The following is a 16,222-nucleotide window of genomic DNA, read 5'->3' as shown; positions in this document are numbered from 1 at the left end:
TTTGGGGTTGTTTTTTTCCCCCTAAAACTTGCCTGAAACGAGTGAGTCTGGCCCTCCGACACCTTGCATCTCAAGGCGAGGTGGGCTGTTCAGGAGGGTCCCCGACACCCAGGACTGCTGAGAACGAGATCGGCCTCGGGGAGCGGCGGGGAGGCGCAGGCGAGCCCGGGCCGAGAGGCGGGCACCCGGGACAGCAGCGCCCCGACTCGCCGACCCCCGCGGCGCCGGCGTCAGGACCCCCGCGCCGGGCAGGGCCCGCCGTTCCCGGGGGCGGGAGCCCCCGAGGGCTCCGCGGCCTCCGGCTCCTTCTCGGGGCGCCGCGCGGCCAGGCCGGTGGGTGGCGGCGGCCCGGGCCCCCGGGGATGGCGGCCGCCGCGCTCTGCCAGCAGGTGGCCCCGGGGTCCCGGCGGCGCCGCCTCCTCCCCGCGCCCCTCCTCCCGCGGGGGCGGTCAGCGCCCCGACCCGGCTCGCACCCCGCCGCCGCTGCCGCCGCCGCCGCCGCCGCCGCCGCCCTCGACCCGCCCGCCGCGTCCCCGGGGCCGCGCTCGCCGCCGCCGCCGCCGCGTCCGGAGCTGCGCCCAGGCCGGCCCGCGGCGAGTGCCCAGGGCGCCGGCAGCCCCGGCCCGCCCTCCCTGTCCTCCCTGCCCCCAGCTCGTTCCCCAACGGAAAGTTCGGCTCCGGCGGCCTCTCGCCCTGCAGCCGGGGATGAGCCAGGGTCGCGGGGCGCGCTGAGCGTTGGCCAGGAGGGGGCAACTTCTCCCGGGGAGGCGCCTCCCGCCCAGCCCCGCCGGCCGCAGCCCCCGGGCGGGCTCCAGTGGTTTTTTCCCTTGCCTGTGCCTCCCCCCTGCGGATCCAAGAGACGGACCTTGGTCCCCGCGCTCCCGCTGCCGGGTGACAAGAGCCAGCGCCGCCGCCGCCGCCGCCTCGGCCGCCGCTCCCTCCGTCCCTCCCTCCGACCCTCCACGCCGGCCGCAGCCCCTGCGCTGCCTGCTCGCGGCACCATGGAGTTCTCGGAGAGGAAGAGGAGCAGGAAATCCCAGAGCTTCAAACTGGTGAGCCGAGGTAAGCGGCGGCCGGGCCGGGCCGGGCCCGGGCCGGGCCGGGCCGGGCGGGGGGCGTGCGGACGGCGGAGGGAGGACTTGGCGTCGCGTAAACAGACCCCGGCCCCTCGCCCCTCGCCCCGGCCGCGCGGCCAACTCCCGGGGTCCCCCCGGGCCCCCTCCCGAGGGGGCTGCGGCCGCGCACGCAGGGCGGCGGGGAAAGTTGTGCGGGGGGGAGGCAGGATGTTGTTCCGCGTAAACAAGTCGGAGGGCACATCAGGAAATTAACAAACAATGACACTTGGGGAGCGGAGAGCCTTCTTGGGTATTCCACTCCTGTGGCTCGGCTGCGGCGGCGGCGGCGGCGGCGGGGGGGGGGGGGGACCTTTCCATTAGGCCGTGCGGACACCACGCCGGACCAATGGTTGTGGTGGTTGGGGTTTTTTTTTTTTTTTCTTCCCCTAAAGAGAAGGGGGAAAAGGTGGTGGTGGCTCTTGTAAGATCGAGAAAGAAGCTCATTAGGTGTGCAAGCCCAGATAAGAATTGTTGACATTCAGCGTCTTTTCTGGATACGTTATTTGAACTGGAAAGGTATTTTAGAATAGATCACTTATCAGCCAGATAAGTATCGTTAAAAAAAAAAAATCCAGCCAGTCCCTGACTATTTAACAGGTGCACACCGCAGTCTCTGGGTTTGGGTTTGTTGTACCAGGGGAGGGGAAAGTTGAATAGTCCTGTCTGTGTTCAGTGCCTTGTTAGAGTCTGTATTTTTCCTGAGCTGACTTTTGAAAAACGATAAGAACTTAAGGGCAGACGTAAAAAAATATGTCCATCAAAACGCATTGTGCATTAATAGTCACCTTAAATTAGAAGCTGGTAACTTTTTCTCATCCTGATGTCACAAGTCCTTACACTGAGTTGAGAACGATCCTGTTTAAATATCTTCTCTGAATCAGCATGCAGTCAAAACCGAACCACAGAACCTGTCCACTCTGTTGTTTTATCTAGCATTGGCATCAGAGGAGAGAGCGAGGCGATTGTTTTAACAACCTGGAGAAGTCGCATGTAAGCTGATGAAAACTGAAGGGCAGTTTTGAGTAACAGAGCTTTTTCAGCTAAGCTTAGCTAACGATGATGTAGATTCAATCAAGCCTGCTTTCGGTTAGTCTGAAAATGGTTTGGTTATGAACATTTTGAAGTTCTACTCATAACCTGTTTCCTCCAATTTAGTTTGGATACTCTTAAATGAAAAAGGCCTGAAATAGTTTTACGTATTTAAAATGTTTGGCTTTCCCCTCTTCCTGTGTACTTCTCCCCCCCCACCCCAATAGTGTTGATTTCTCAGTCATTTGTACTTCAGAAATCTTTTCATATATGACTGGCCTCTTGATCTATCTGATTCATTCTGGAATGTAGGCTGCTTTCTTATGTCTGACCTCAGGGAACTCACTACTTTATCGTAAAAGTGAGAGTGTTTTGTAGACCTTGCCCTGTGAGGTTGAAGGCCCCAAAAAGGGAATGGCTGTTAAGAAAGAACCTTTAGTTTCTTGCCTAAGTGATCCTACTTTTTTAGAAACAGAGAATTGCCAAAGCGCAGTAGAGAAGCTTGTAAAACACTGTGTTTTAAAGTTTGACTGACATAGCAAGTTTGTCTTTCTCCTTTAAAAAAAAAAACAAAACTATAGGTCTGATTCTTCTCTCTGCAGGTGCGTTCTTAGAACATAAACGATTGCATATTAAAGTGCACTAACTGAATGCAAGACTCACTTGGGTGAAAGATGAGAATCTTGCTTTCTTATCCAGGTTATACTATATTTGAAATAACAAATCGGTATTTTTCATGTGTGCTTGCCTGTAAGCTGCTTGAAGGCTGGGATTTTTTTTTCTGGGTAAACTGAGAGTACCAGGTAGCTAACTCGGAAGCATACCGTTCCTCTACTCATGAATATGGGTTGTGGAGATGAATTGGGTCTCTTCCCCTGGCCTATGATTGGGCAAGGTTTTTTCTTCACCTTATAAACATACTTGTCATTTGGAAGAAAAGAAACCTAGTATGTAATTGGCATCTGTGGGCCAAATTTCCTGTGAAATCTGCGTGAGCGAGCAGGGTGTTTTCTTAAGTCAAAGTCATGATTTCAGGTTTGTGTACTTCTCCAGAGTAAGCAAAGTTTTGGGGATCTGCAGATTCTGCCAGTGATTAGCTGTGTTCTTGAAAATTACATTTACGAATTACAGTCCAGGGTGTACATAATCTGTAATGAGATTCCAGTCCTTCTTGCTTATGCGTAGCTTGCAGGCCATTAGAATTCTAATTTCTGGTTGTTTTCTCACCCCAGATTATCACCACGAAGTATATAAGGTCTCAGAATTCAGCCGCGATGTTAATGGGGAGGCCAAAGAGACGCAACCCATTTTTTTAGGTAGGTTCTTATGTCAATTAATTTCTGAGCAAAACAGCGTGGCCATTTGCAATTAGGCGGAAGGGAAAAAAAAAAAAAGGTTATGCCAGAACGGGAAATGTCTGCCTTGGATTAATGTATAACATTCTTTTCAAGACCTTTTATTTTACGGATTGCCAATATATCCCTTATTAACAAAGCTAAAAGTTGTAATTTCAGACATAAATGTTTATTAGTGTCTACACACAGCGCTAATTATCACTCGCTCCCGGAGCCAGATGCTGACCGTGCAGTTTTGTGGCTCCACGCTCACCCCCATCTCCATTGCATATTCGCTGGCATGCTTCACTGGCAGTAGTTTGTGTAATTGGGGTATTACATCTTTGACATCTGGATAACAGAAATTCAATTTCCAGGAAGCCGCTATTTGTTTGGTTTTGCCTCTGCCTTGGGTGGGATAGAGGATTAATATGCTGTCTTATTATAACGACGTCCCTTCACCTCCGTGGCCTGGTTGCTAATCCTGCCATGACAAAATTAAATTAACTCTCCAACCAAAAAGCAGAAGGAAAATAAAAGGGTGATTGTCCGCCTAACCACCTCTTGATTGGACAAGTTATCAGTGAGCCACTCCTCATTTTCCCGACTTTGTGTTTGTTTCACACCAACATTTGTGGTCAGAGAGGAGCCAGGCTTTGCTCTCCCCTCCTCTTCGCCATTCCCAGCTCACCTCAGGGCCACGCAGAGCAAAGAGCACCTCTGAAACCACCCGACAAGTGCAGCTGCATGATGGATGAGTGGGTCCCTCCAAAACGATGCCTCTCTTTCCAAGTGATGTTTTTGGTACAAATACTGTGCCTGAGCGACCCTGCCTGGGCAGTTTGTTATCTGCAGACCATGAGCCAAAAATTAAACGATCGAGGATTTTGCCCTTAAGAGTGAAGTACCCACGAAGTCGGAGTGGGGGTGGATCACGGCATGTGGCTTCTACCTTGCCCATCCCGAACATCTCCCCAAGCCCCCGCTAGGAGCATGAGAGCTGGGTTCCTCACGACAAGGAAGCAGAAGATGGGAGACGGTCCTGGCAAGAGTGGTTAAAAGTAGGGGCCAGAATGGCCACATCTCTGGGGGAGTTGATTGGTCTTAAGGAAGCAGGACTGGTGCTCAGATCCAGTGTACTGCCAATTAAAACAACGTGGAAACCGCACGGAGGCATGTTCCCTCTCTTTTGCTTTGAAGAAGAGAACTGAGACGTCAAACAGATACTAAATAGGGGTAAAATAGGAGGGAAGTAATAGCTTTTCTTCCCCACCTGGATCTTTCCATCCAGAGACCGTGCCTGAGGCCAGCACTCTCTCAGCACCTGTTTACTATTAAGAGGTCTAAAACCCAAAGGTTAATAGTCAAACGAAACACCATGACCCTGCAGAATACCTTAAACATCCTCAGTTAGAATTCTGTATTTTTCAGCTCCCCAAACTTTCATCAGTTGGAATTCTATATCAAAGCACCCCTCAATTTAACCATTTGAAATGAAGAATTTCCCTGTTAGTAGGACATGTATGTTTATCATAAAGAGGGAGCGTCACGTCCTTGGTTTAGTTCATTTCTGACAGAGCAGGCTTTTCCCCGCTTTCTGCTGTGACTTGGAGGGTGGTGAGGACACTACACAGTTAGTGAATTCTGGGCACAAGAGAGTGAAGGATGCAGAACAGGGAGATTCTAGTGCCTGGGATTCAGTGACAGGTAAACTCTCGAAAGGGCGGGCCTGGCTGCTTTCACATTTCCTAGCTCGAGTCCAGGAAGATAAGAGAACAACAGTAAACGGGCTTGGGATGTTTCTAAGTTGTTGGCCCAAGAGGCCTTAGACATTGAGACAAAAGACTGAACAGCATGAAAGTGTGCCTGGGTTATTTCTCTGTCTTTTACTCATTCTGGGGAAAGTGCAGTATAGTTCCCAAAGAATGCTTCTATTTTGTGATCTTCAGGTCAATTTGAAAAAAGAAAAGGAAAAAAAAAAAGCAGAAGAGCAAATGATTATGCAAACCTGATTTCTAGAGTCCTTGAGGATAGTTCCTGATAGCGTACGAAGTTCAGAAATTCTGTTGCTGATGATGTTATAAGATGGACCTTTCTTTAGTTTATAGTTACTGTTCTCCAAACCCAAGTGTCAATCATGTTTGTTTTGTAAGTGGCCGCAGTCTGTCTGTAATATTACTTACCACGCTGTAGAATTCCATGTGGGGTTTGTGACGTCCAAGGGGGTCTGTTAACAAAACACCAGGACTGTTTTCACCTATAACGCGGTCCTCAAACGTGGCTCTGGGATGCTGTGTGGGATTTGCTCTGTTGAAACGTGTGTTATCTTTGATACTCTCTGCACCTATGAGATCAGAGTTCATGTCTCTGGGAAGGAGAAGGCTCCAGAATTTGGCAGAGGTTCCCACCTCAAATCAGTTTCCCTGGAATATTTTTAGGCTGTTGGTTAACAGCACATCCGACACTCAGTAGTGTGACTGGCTTGGCTGAGCGCTTTGGGCGTTCCTCGCACACTTTGAACTTGATAGTAGGGTCAGAAGAGGTTCCTTTACTCTGTGGACACTGGCTTTGTCAAGCCAGCTGGGATGGGCCACTGTAAAGATTTGAGCCCAATTTTGGAGAAAAACGGCTTAATTCATTTTGCTCAATTCAACAGGTGTTTTTTGTTTTTTGTTTTTGTTTTTGTTTTTTTGAGAAAATACTATGAACTCAGCACTTCTCTGGGATGGGAGTGGGATCAGGAGAAACCAAAGAGATGGATAGGACGGAGACCCTGCTCACAAGGATTAAAATCCTGGTGGGGAGAGAAGACAAATTCAGGACATGATTAAGGAACAAAATTCGGTCATCAGAAGAGCTTTGGTTGTCTGAGCGCTCACTGTGTGCCCGGTGCTGAGCTGAGTCCTTTATGTGAATTCTCTCGTTTACTCCCCAGAGCAAATCTCTGAGAGTCGTTGCCATCCCTGTTTGGTGGATGAGACTTAGAGGTGTGAGTTCGGCCACCACAGGTCACTCAAGTGGCAAGTGCCACACCTGGGACCCCACGCAGGTCTGCCTGAGCTGTCCACACCCCGTGGCATGGTGCAGGCATGACAGACCCCAAACACGAGCCTTCAGGGCAATGAGCAAAAGCAGATCGGAAGGGGAGGATCACACTTAGGGAAAGGTGGAGAGCTCTGAAAAAGCGAGACCTTGAACTCAGGAAGGATCTGGACCAGAGAAGATTCCAGGGAGGAAGGAGGGATGGGTGACGTGAGCCTCAGGAGAGAGCTGAGCATCACCAGGGTGGACTTCGAGTGAGGGCTGCGCTTTATAGTCTAGAAAGTGCTTGCGTACGTGTCTGATGACTTTACAGCGGACCTGTGCGTAGCCAGGGTGGACCTTGTTATTCTCATCACCCAGAGGAAGAAACTGAGCCTCAGAGCTGAGCGACTTGCTTGTAAGGGGCAGAATCTGGAGTAAGCCGACGCCTCCTGTCGAAAGAGCTCTTGCCTCCACCTGGTTGAGCCGGGCTGTCCCAGGCTCATCGGAGGAACCTCAGCCGGCGGCAGCAGGGTATTTTAGAAAGTATTCTAGTGAGGCAGTTAATTTATTATTCCCAGCAATAATACAGACATTTCATAATATCTCTTTTTAGACATGAGATTTTTTAACTTATAGATTTACTATTTTAGTAGATAAGTTTGAAACGTCTATTTTTCAGGTGTTTAGTCTCATTCATTTATTCATTCAGCAAATGCTTATTGAGCTCCAGTTACATGCCGGGTCCTGCTTAGTTGCTCCTTTGTTTCTGTTTTTTTAATTGCCTTTTTATAAACTTTTTTTTATTGATTTATAATCATTTTACAATGTGTCAAATTCCAGTGTACAGGACAATTTTTCAGTTATACATGAACATACATATATTCATTGTCACATTTTTTTCTCCGTGAGCTACCGTAAGATCTTGTATATATTTCCCTGTGGTATCCAGTATAATCTTGTTTATTTATTCTACAATTTTGAAATCCCAGTCTATCCCTTCCCACCCCCCATTTCCCACCCCCCTATTTTTTGTTTTGTTTTGTTTCATTTTGGGGGGGGTAATTAGGTTTATTTATTTATTTTAGAGGCAGTACTGGGGATTGAACCTAGGACCTCATGCATGGTAAGCATGTGCTCTACCACTTGAGCTACACCCTCCCCCCAGTTACTCATTTGAATATTCAGGCCTGTTACACAACTTTCCAAAGACAAAGCACAGGGTGCAGTTGCCACACCAGGTGAGCAGGGTTGAGATCTCTGATTTTTTAAATCTCTTTTTTTAGTGGCTTTCTTGATGACAGCTTCCTGCACCAGGGTCCCCAGAATCTCTTCAGAGGTGACACTCGAAGAATTCGTACCCACTTTTCCAGGTTAGGGAGTTAGCCTGTGACCACAGTGTCCTTCTACCTGAGAAGTGGACAGGCTCTTCACCCAGAGTCCCAGGGCCTGGAGACTTTCAAGGGGGAGAGGGAGCTGGGCCCTTCTGCTTCACCACCACAGAACTCCGTGGCTGGAGTTCCAAGAGTGAGAACCTACCTCAAGTAGAATGAAGGTCCAAGGAGCGCCAGAGAGGAAAAATAAGAACCTCCAAAAGCAGTATCATTTGGAAACAAGAGTGTTTCACCTCTGTCTCACCTCCCTGAAGCTTCCCCCTCAGAGCCATGGCCCCACCATGTCCCCGTGTCCCTGACCTTTTTCATGTCATTTCTCCCTTTTTGATGGTGGAGTGGAGGGGACAGAACGCTGTCTCCTGGAGTTAGGAATGCGGCCACCCATCGCATTTGCTGGGTGCCGGCACCATGCTGAGAACTCTGTGTGTCACCCCACTAATTGTCCCAGGAAAGGCATTATTATTCCCACTTTACAGATGCGGAATTTGAGGAGTTCACGAAGTAGCTCAGTGACACAACCAGGATGCAAACCAGGGTCTGTCTCCAAAACCACGCCCTTAGCCGCCTAAAAGGTTCATTCAAACGGACTCCCAGGTGGACCCCGATATGCACAAAGGTGAAAGGGGAGCGGGGCCGCTGGAAGCAGGTAAAGGAGGCCAGAGCTCCCGCGCATGTACCATCTCCCCCCGCCTCTGCAGGCCTCTGCAGAAATGTCAGGGCGCCCACGTCCCAGGGTGCCCAAGCCTCTGGTCAGGGTGGTTTCTGTGTTCCTGCAGCACTAAAGGGGTACCTGGTTCTACTGTGGGTCCAAAAGTGGCTTCAGAAACGAGCGTAGGCAGATTTGAGGAGACGTAAGCGCAGATGGCTTCTTGGACTGTAAGGGCGCGTAAATACGTGCTCTTCTGGAGCTGTGGAGGTGGGCCTGGTCATGCTTAGAGACGACCGACTTTGTTGCCCAGTGTGGGAGCTTTTGCTGTTGGGCCTGCCTCGTGCTTTCATGCATCATCACGAGTTAGTATCACAACTGCACCGTGAGGTAGGTGTCACGTCCCTTCTACAAAAGGGAAGCTGAGCTCAGAGATGACAGTGACTGGCCCAAGGTTACACAGGAATTAGCCGTTGACCACGCTTGCCGATTGGGTCCCAGCTGGGGACTCTTTCCATGACGTCACAGCTGCCTGTCCTGCCTCTCCCGTCCCGCCCACACGGGCTGATCCTAGTATGCCTAGCATCCCCTGCCCTGCTCAGAGGCTCAGCTGCCTCCTCAAGGATCCTAGGATCGAGTTGAAATCCCTTAACTGAGTCTTAAGTATCCACAGTCTGACCCTAATCTGGGTCTCCATCTTCAACCTTGATGTAACTCACCTCCCTTGAACCAAGTGGCGTCCTCCGCTCCCAGCAAAGTAGGACTTCCAGGCGAGAAAGGGGTAGAAGGAAAGGGGTGGCCGAGAGCTTCGACGTGGGGAAACCCAGCACCCTTTGGGAAGAAAGAACTAAGGTTCCTTTAACATCTACGAAGATTAGCTGAGATTTGAATCTCAGGTTAACAGTTCAGCACCCCTTGAACAAAACTCTTGAGGGTTTTCTTTTAAGAAAAATTTTGTTTTGTTTTTTGGGGGGCAGGTAATGAGGTTTATTTATTTATTATTATTATTTATTTAACGGAGGTACTGGGGGGTCGAACCCATGACTTCATGCATGCTAAGCATGTGCTCTACCACTGAGCTTTACCTTCCCCCCTTTTTTGGAGGGGGTAGGTAATTAGGTTTTTATTTATTTATTTAATTTTTAGAGGAGGTACTGGGGATTGAACCTAGGACCTTGGGCATACTGAGCATGCTCTCTATCACTTGAGCTATCCCCTCCCCCCTTTGACGGTTTTCTTTATCTTACATAATAAAATACTGATGTTGGTCCCAAATCCCTCATCAGGTTCCCCCAGAGTATGGCAGAAGTCCTATATGGTGCAACACTTCTTCAAACTAGAAAACACTGGATTCTTATTTTTATCCTCTTCTCCCTTCTCCTCCGAATTAGAAGTTATTTTTTCTTCAGGACACCTCGGCGCTAAGTAGTAACACCACTCTTCTGTGCACTCACCACGGACTGCCTGTGTGACTCAGTTTTGCACATGCCTTTCCTGTGCTCCATGCCACCCTGAACGCTCCCTGCAGGGAACTGTGGTTTTGTAGTTGCACCATCGTTCGTGTGAATTGGAGGATCACAGAGCAAGCGGGACCTGGATTCTGGTTTGAATCCTTTAGACCAGTTGGCACAGCATTTTGTTCCCACTAGATACCCAAATTACAGGTACTCAAGTCTGCGTTATCTAATTGCGTGAATATACCAGATACTGTCGTGTAGGACTCTGAAGTTCTTTAAAATTTACCACTGTCTTGAGATTTTAGAGACATTTAGTAAGCCAATCGAAAACACGCCTGATTTAACCAAAGAGGCTTTTATATTGTACGCCACTAGCGTAGAAATTGGGGATTTCTGATGTTGATTGGTGAGAGACAACTTGAAACCTATTTTTTCCCCCTCGAATCTTGAAAAGACCAAAAAGGAGAGGAGCTCGCATATGAAAACAACAACGTGTTGAAAACCAAAACTGAAAAATAACGTATGTTCTGCTGGCTCCGTGTTCTGCTGTCATCTTGGCACAACTTTATATAGGGGCTGAAGATAGCCCTGCCCTGTTCATAAACCCATGTTTAGAACCCACTGTTTAGTTCTCAGGCTGCATATACAGCAAGTTTTTCTACCTGGATTTAAGAAAATCCGTGCATTAGACGGCAGCAGACCTTGGTGAATGTCCTGTTTGGGAGGGATCCTGCCCCCCAACCTTTTCTTTTTCTCATAAAAGCTCAGTGTGGGTCAGCAACTGCTCTGTGAGTGAAATGCATGATAGGTTGTGAGAGTTTGCTTTTCCTGCACCAGTCATGAGCATATTACTAAAAAAAAGAAAGAAAGAAATTAATCTCCACGAGGAACAGAATTTAAGGAGATGTATTAACCAGCTAGCCTCCCTGGTTCCCATGGGAATATGGATTTTTCCTTTTGGAGGAAAGGAATATGGCTGTCCGTAAGGTGAAAGAAAGACTTGGGAACAGTGTGTCTCGCCTCTCAAAGTTAAAAATAGACCCAGGACGTTTGCACAGCAAGTGCGGTGTTCTTAAAAGTAACAGATTGTTGGAGAGACTGCTACCTGGGAAGGAATGTTACAGCAGTAACAGGTTGCCGGCACCTGCAGTGATTTATGCAGAGGGTTGCCCCTCCTGTGGTCTCGGGCTCTCAGGCTGGGACTCAGATGACAGATAAGACGAGGCATGAACTGCCAGCTGCCTGCTTCAGGCTTATTCCTGACACTGCCCTTCCCACCTCCTGGGCTGCAGCCACACCAGACCACTTCCTATTCCTGCAACGGGCCCCACTTCCTCTCTCTAACTCCTTGCCCCCGCCCCCGTGACTGCACTACCTCCTTCTCTGCTTGCAGCCCACACCTGCACCATCTCCCTCCTCTTGGCTTGGCTCCCTCTTGGCCCTAAAGACTCCAAGTTGATGTAACTTCCTCCAGGCAGTCTTCTCTGATTCCCTCTCCCCTCTCCTTGCACAGCATCTCCACCAAAGCAAAGGTACTGCCAGTTTATGTCTGTCTCTGTCCTCCTAACGACCATCTCTGTGTCCCCACCACCCAGCGCCATGCTGGTTATATCACAAACACCAGAGGATGCTTGGTGAGTGAAAGAGGAGCCCGATTTCAAATTAAAAATAAAGTAGTAAGATCAGCCACTTGAAGCTTCACCATTCACCTCTTTTACCTCGAAGCTCCCATCCTGGCTCCATGAAGTGGAAGTCCATTCATCCTTCTTAGTGGCTACCTGGACCTCACATCAGGAATGAAATGCACCAACACTGACAATGGAACGTTTATGCTTCATTATGAATTTTTTTTCTTTCGTATTAGGTTAATGGTGGTCCCCCTTTCAAAGTTTAACTCAGGAATGGGAAGCCATAGTGTGTATCCCAGCCCCCGCCCCCAGGGCCTCGAAGACAGCGCTGCATGATGTAAAGCCGCCCCTGGAATATTGCACTCCTGTGGCCCTGGCATCTGCTCTGTTGGTCTCTGCCTAGAATTACCTCTCCCAGCTGCCTTGTCTCTAAGATCCTCTGTTGACCCCTCGAGTCTCAGCTTGAATTCCTGCAGGGCAAGACTTTGAGCTTCCTGTGTTTTCAGTACACAATACTTGGCACCAAGTAGACTCTCGAGCACTAATTTTGAATAAATGAATGAATGCCACGTTAAGACATGTTAAAATGTAATTTGCCACCAGTTATCAGCTGATCCCAGTGGGACAGTTTGTTAAGCTGAGACGGTTTCCTTGGGCAGGACTGTCCTGTGTGTTGAAGGAGGTCTGGATCTCACCCTCTGACTGTTGGCGACATAAATATACACAAAGGTCAGGAGCGTCTCCCCAGGTATCGTGATAGTCAGAAACGCCCTCGGCACTTGTGAGCTAGAGTGTTGTCCTTAGCAGGGCAGGGGCGTGGGGTCCTTCAGGTTTGAGCAGAGGGAAACTATTGCATTGTTGTAGACTGGGTGCCTTCTCCTCGCTGTTCTCTCTCAGGTGCCCGGGTGAAGGGGTAACATATGACAGAGGCTGTGATGGACCAATTCAGCTGCATCACCATCCAGGGAAGAGATCGAGGGGCACATGCCATTCATGGTCAGGTTACTGTGCCTCCTTTCTGTACAAAGGACAGCTTAGAAAATGCATATTTGATCATATATTTTAAAACCATTAAGAAGTATAGACAGATTTTCTTTCAACATTCCAGACAATCAGTGTCCTTGTAAATAAGAATCCATAAAATTGTTTTCTTCATACTGCATTTTTTTCAAGCATGTACAAATATACTGTGTTATTTGAATTCCATGGGTTTTACAAGGGTTTTTTTTTTCAACTTGGAAATCAGATTTTATATCTGAAAGGTTAATGGAGAAAACTAATTATGCTATCTGGTAACCAAATGTGTGATGAGACATTTGTCTCTGTAATTAACAGCAAGGAACTTTTATAGTTTCATAAAATTGGATGCTGCATAGACTAATGCTGTGAGCATTTGTTTGGACGAGGTGTCCAAAACAGAGATGTTTATGGATGATATAAAGTTGAACTGAAATGTAATGCAGGTGTCTCCCAGAATTTCTCATTGTTGAAATGGAAGTCAGAAGATTAATAACTTGACTTTGTCATGATAAAATAAGTAATGTGTTCTTGGAACAGTGGGACGGTGCATAAGTTACTCAGTAATTCCAAGAATTTATTCTGTTCCAGGAATAATATCCTGAACAATTTATTTTGACAGAAAAAGTTGATGCAACATAATAGCCCTACGAAGTTGCTTGTATGGCTAATGGAATTATATCTCAAATATGACTTTACACCTACACATAAAACGTAAAGAACTCCACAAAAACGCAAGGCGAAGGTGCAACTTAAAAGAAAGCAGCCGAGGCAAAAGTAAAGGTTCTTCTGTTACCATTAACTCACTCTCCCCACACATATATAATTTTTTCAATTACTAGCGTGACTTTAATGGGCACCTTAATAAGCATCGTGTGAAATACGGTGGAGAAGGAGCTGCTGCGGGAGTGTCAGCTCTCACCTCCTCCGAGTCTGCGTCCCCACCTGACTGCCCCCGCGGAGATGCCTGGTCCAGACCCAGCCCATCCTCCTCGGTCTCCGTGGGTCACTTTGGGCAGCTCAGCCTTTGAGAAATAGGGGGAACCCCTCCCTGCCTGTCGTCTCTGATAAACTGGGAAGATGCTGAGGAAGAGATGTGTTCCTCGGGGGGAGCTTTCGCAAGAAGGCGTGATTGAACAGAGGCCCCGGTGCTGCCCCACCCCCCAACCCTCCCCGAAACGAGAACGTTCGTCGCAGATGGTGGTTTACGCCTTGTACATCAGTAGTACATTTGGGTTTTGTTTTCTTTTTTTCCTCCAGCTTTCCTCACTGGTAGCTTCCTGGCATATCTGATCCTAGAATTAGCCCACTCCTTTTGGTATAGGTTTGTATCCATTTGGTAGGGCTTTACTGAGTAGCCATTAGTGCCAGGCTAGGACATGGACCACCCACTAGGTGTGATAGGAGAAATCATGAATTCTGGGAACAGAGAACCAGGGGGGCCTCCCCTGGGGGGTGAAGGGATTTTACCCTTCAGAAGAGGATGTTTAAGTAGAGAAGGACCCAAAAGATAAATGTGGGGCTGGAGTGACGGCCAGAAGAGAGCCCACCTGGAGAAGTGAGGACCTCCCTTAGAGCTGAAGCTGAGGACCCTCTGGCCGTCTAGTACGATCACTAATGGATTCGAATTTAATTGTCCTGATGTGAGGCCTGGGCACTGGTATGTTTTAAAAGTTGTCCAGCTGATTCTCATGTGCAGTCAGAGCTGAGAGCCACCGTCTAGAACAAGAGCCAGGCAGGAGAAGCCGGCCAGGGAGGCCCAGCGCCCAGGGCCCCAGTGCAAGGGCCAGGCTCCACCCGCAGGTGGCCAGCGTCCCACCAAGGCAGGTCACTTAACTAGGTCTGTGTTTCTGAAAGATCAGCCTGGCTACAGGTTGGACTCTGGACCGGAGGTGAGCAGCCCTGAAGGCTTTTGGCTGTAGCCCCGTCAGTGGTGGTGGGAAGCAAGGTGGGGAGAAGGTTGGGGAAGGATTCAGGAGTGAATCCAGAAGTTACGATGAGCCAGGACTTGAGAGGGAGGGGAAGGGAGCTGAGGCCCAGGTTTCCAGCTTGGACAGCTGGGTGGGTGCTGTTTACTAAGGCTTGGGGATAGTTGTCATAAAATACATTTTTGGACGTGATTTTAAGGTTGCTTTTGAGATATCCAAGTGGGGCTGGCCAGTGGGCAGTTGTGGGTCTGGAGCCCCAAAGTGGGATCAGGGCCGGGGGCCCTCACATCAGGGGGTTGCTGGAGCCAGCAGAGAGGCTGGGGGAATCCAGGAAGTGGGTGGAGAGGGAGCAGACCGCCCAGGCCAGGGTCCTAGGAAACGTCAACATTTAAGGCAGTGGCCATGTGACCTGTAAGTGGGTCGTGAAATCAGTTTAGCAGATTGTCACCAACACTAACTACCCCAATAACAACAGTGATGATAATAAAAGAAATAGGATAAAACAGAAAATGATCAGAGTGTCCGGTGTGAGGGAAGGGTGAATTCATGAAACTTTGGTCAGAAAAGTTGGGAAGCTGCTGATTTTTGCTGTGGTTGCCCCACCCCCAGAGATTTCCCACCGGCCTCGCTCAGGGAAGGCTGCACTGCCAGTCTGTGGGGGCATCTGGGCCCCAAGTTATCAGGGTTCCTTGAGATCCTTGGAAGAGAAAGGCGCTGTGACTGTGATCTGTTTTTCATCATCATTAATATTGTTAACATTGAAGATGAGATTGTACAACAGCACATGTATTTAACTTGGAATATTTTTTAAAATTTTAAATGGTCAAAGACATATAAAATCGCCAGTCTTAATCTTGGTCGTTCTTAACCGAGCCGTGGTGTAGTTAAGTAAATTAACGTCTCTAGTAGGAGGGGCAGTGTTCACTTCTCGTAGAGTTTTCTATACAGTAGCACAGAGGATCCACATTTCAAAATATATTCAAAAGGACTGTCTCCTTCCAGACAGTAAATTGTGAATGTTTTATCCCTCATTCAATGGAAGGAAGATTATTTGGAAGCAGCTCTGGGTCTACAGCCGTTTTATATTTTTCCCGTGTGTGCTGTCAGCCTTTGAAGACTTCAGCTGTACGTTTCACAAAAGCAGGAACACAAATAAATTCTTACACTGCTCTCTGCAAGTTTTTAACACTTGGCTTTGTAGAACTACCAGGATTCACGTGAACCATGTTTTGAATTTAAAGGGGCATATCTGAGCCCTATTCCTCTTAGTTTGAAACAGCACAGCTAAATTGGAATCCGTGAAGAGAGTTTGTTACAAAGATTCCATTGTTTCCACCACATGTATTAACATAAGCAGGTGGTTAAGGTGCTAGCTAGTTCAAACGGCACCCAGCGCGTGTCATAGCAGCATCCTGGACACCACACGGCACGACTGTTTTGGGAATGGGGTCCTTTCTGCCATTCGGCTAAGTTAGTTCCTTGAGCCTTTTAGCAGAGCGGTGAAGCTCAGGGACCTTGGATCGTGGCGGCCCTCTCGTTTCTAAACCCCAAGTCTCTGTTTTCTCCTGGATAAAATGTATTCATCAATATCCACACCTCTCAGCTTGTAACCAGGATAAGTGTAGGCAGAGTGCTTGCCAGAGGGCCTGGGAT

The 16,222-nt window shown here is 48.6% G+C and overlaps 1 protein-coding gene across 16 annotated transcripts in view; it reads left to right on the top strand.

Annotated features, from left to right (window-relative positions):
- Window positions 1–33: 33 nt before the first annotated feature.
- Window positions 34–16,222, top strand: part of BEND7 (BEN domain containing 7) — an 80,305-nt gene continuing 64,116 nt past the window's right edge. For 8 of the 16 annotated variants that reach the window (XR_004317550.1, XR_004317548.1, XR_004317551.1 and 5 more), the window contains exons 1-2: window positions 34–1,062; window positions 3,377–3,460. Coding sequence is in view for 10 of the 16 variants with exons in the window: in XM_032474112.1 (XP_032330003.1) it covers window positions 363–1,062; window positions 3,377–3,460 (784 nt within the window). In the remaining 6 variants the exon portion in view is untranslated. The remainder of the gene's footprint in view (window positions 1,063–3,376; window positions 3,461–16,222) is intronic. The other 8 variants (XR_004317546.1, XM_032474113.1, XM_032474117.1 and 5 more) reach the window with 3 other exon arrangements.

This window comes from Camelus ferus, chromosome 35 (genome assembly GCF_009834535.1).
Source record: "Camelus ferus isolate YT-003-E chromosome 35, BCGSAC_Cfer_1.0, whole genome shotgun sequence".
NCBI lineage: Eukaryota > Metazoa > Chordata > Mammalia > Artiodactyla > Camelidae > Camelus > Camelus ferus.
The sequence above is the reverse complement of the archived record's forward strand: the minus strand, read 5'-3'. Positions and strand labels throughout refer to the sequence as shown.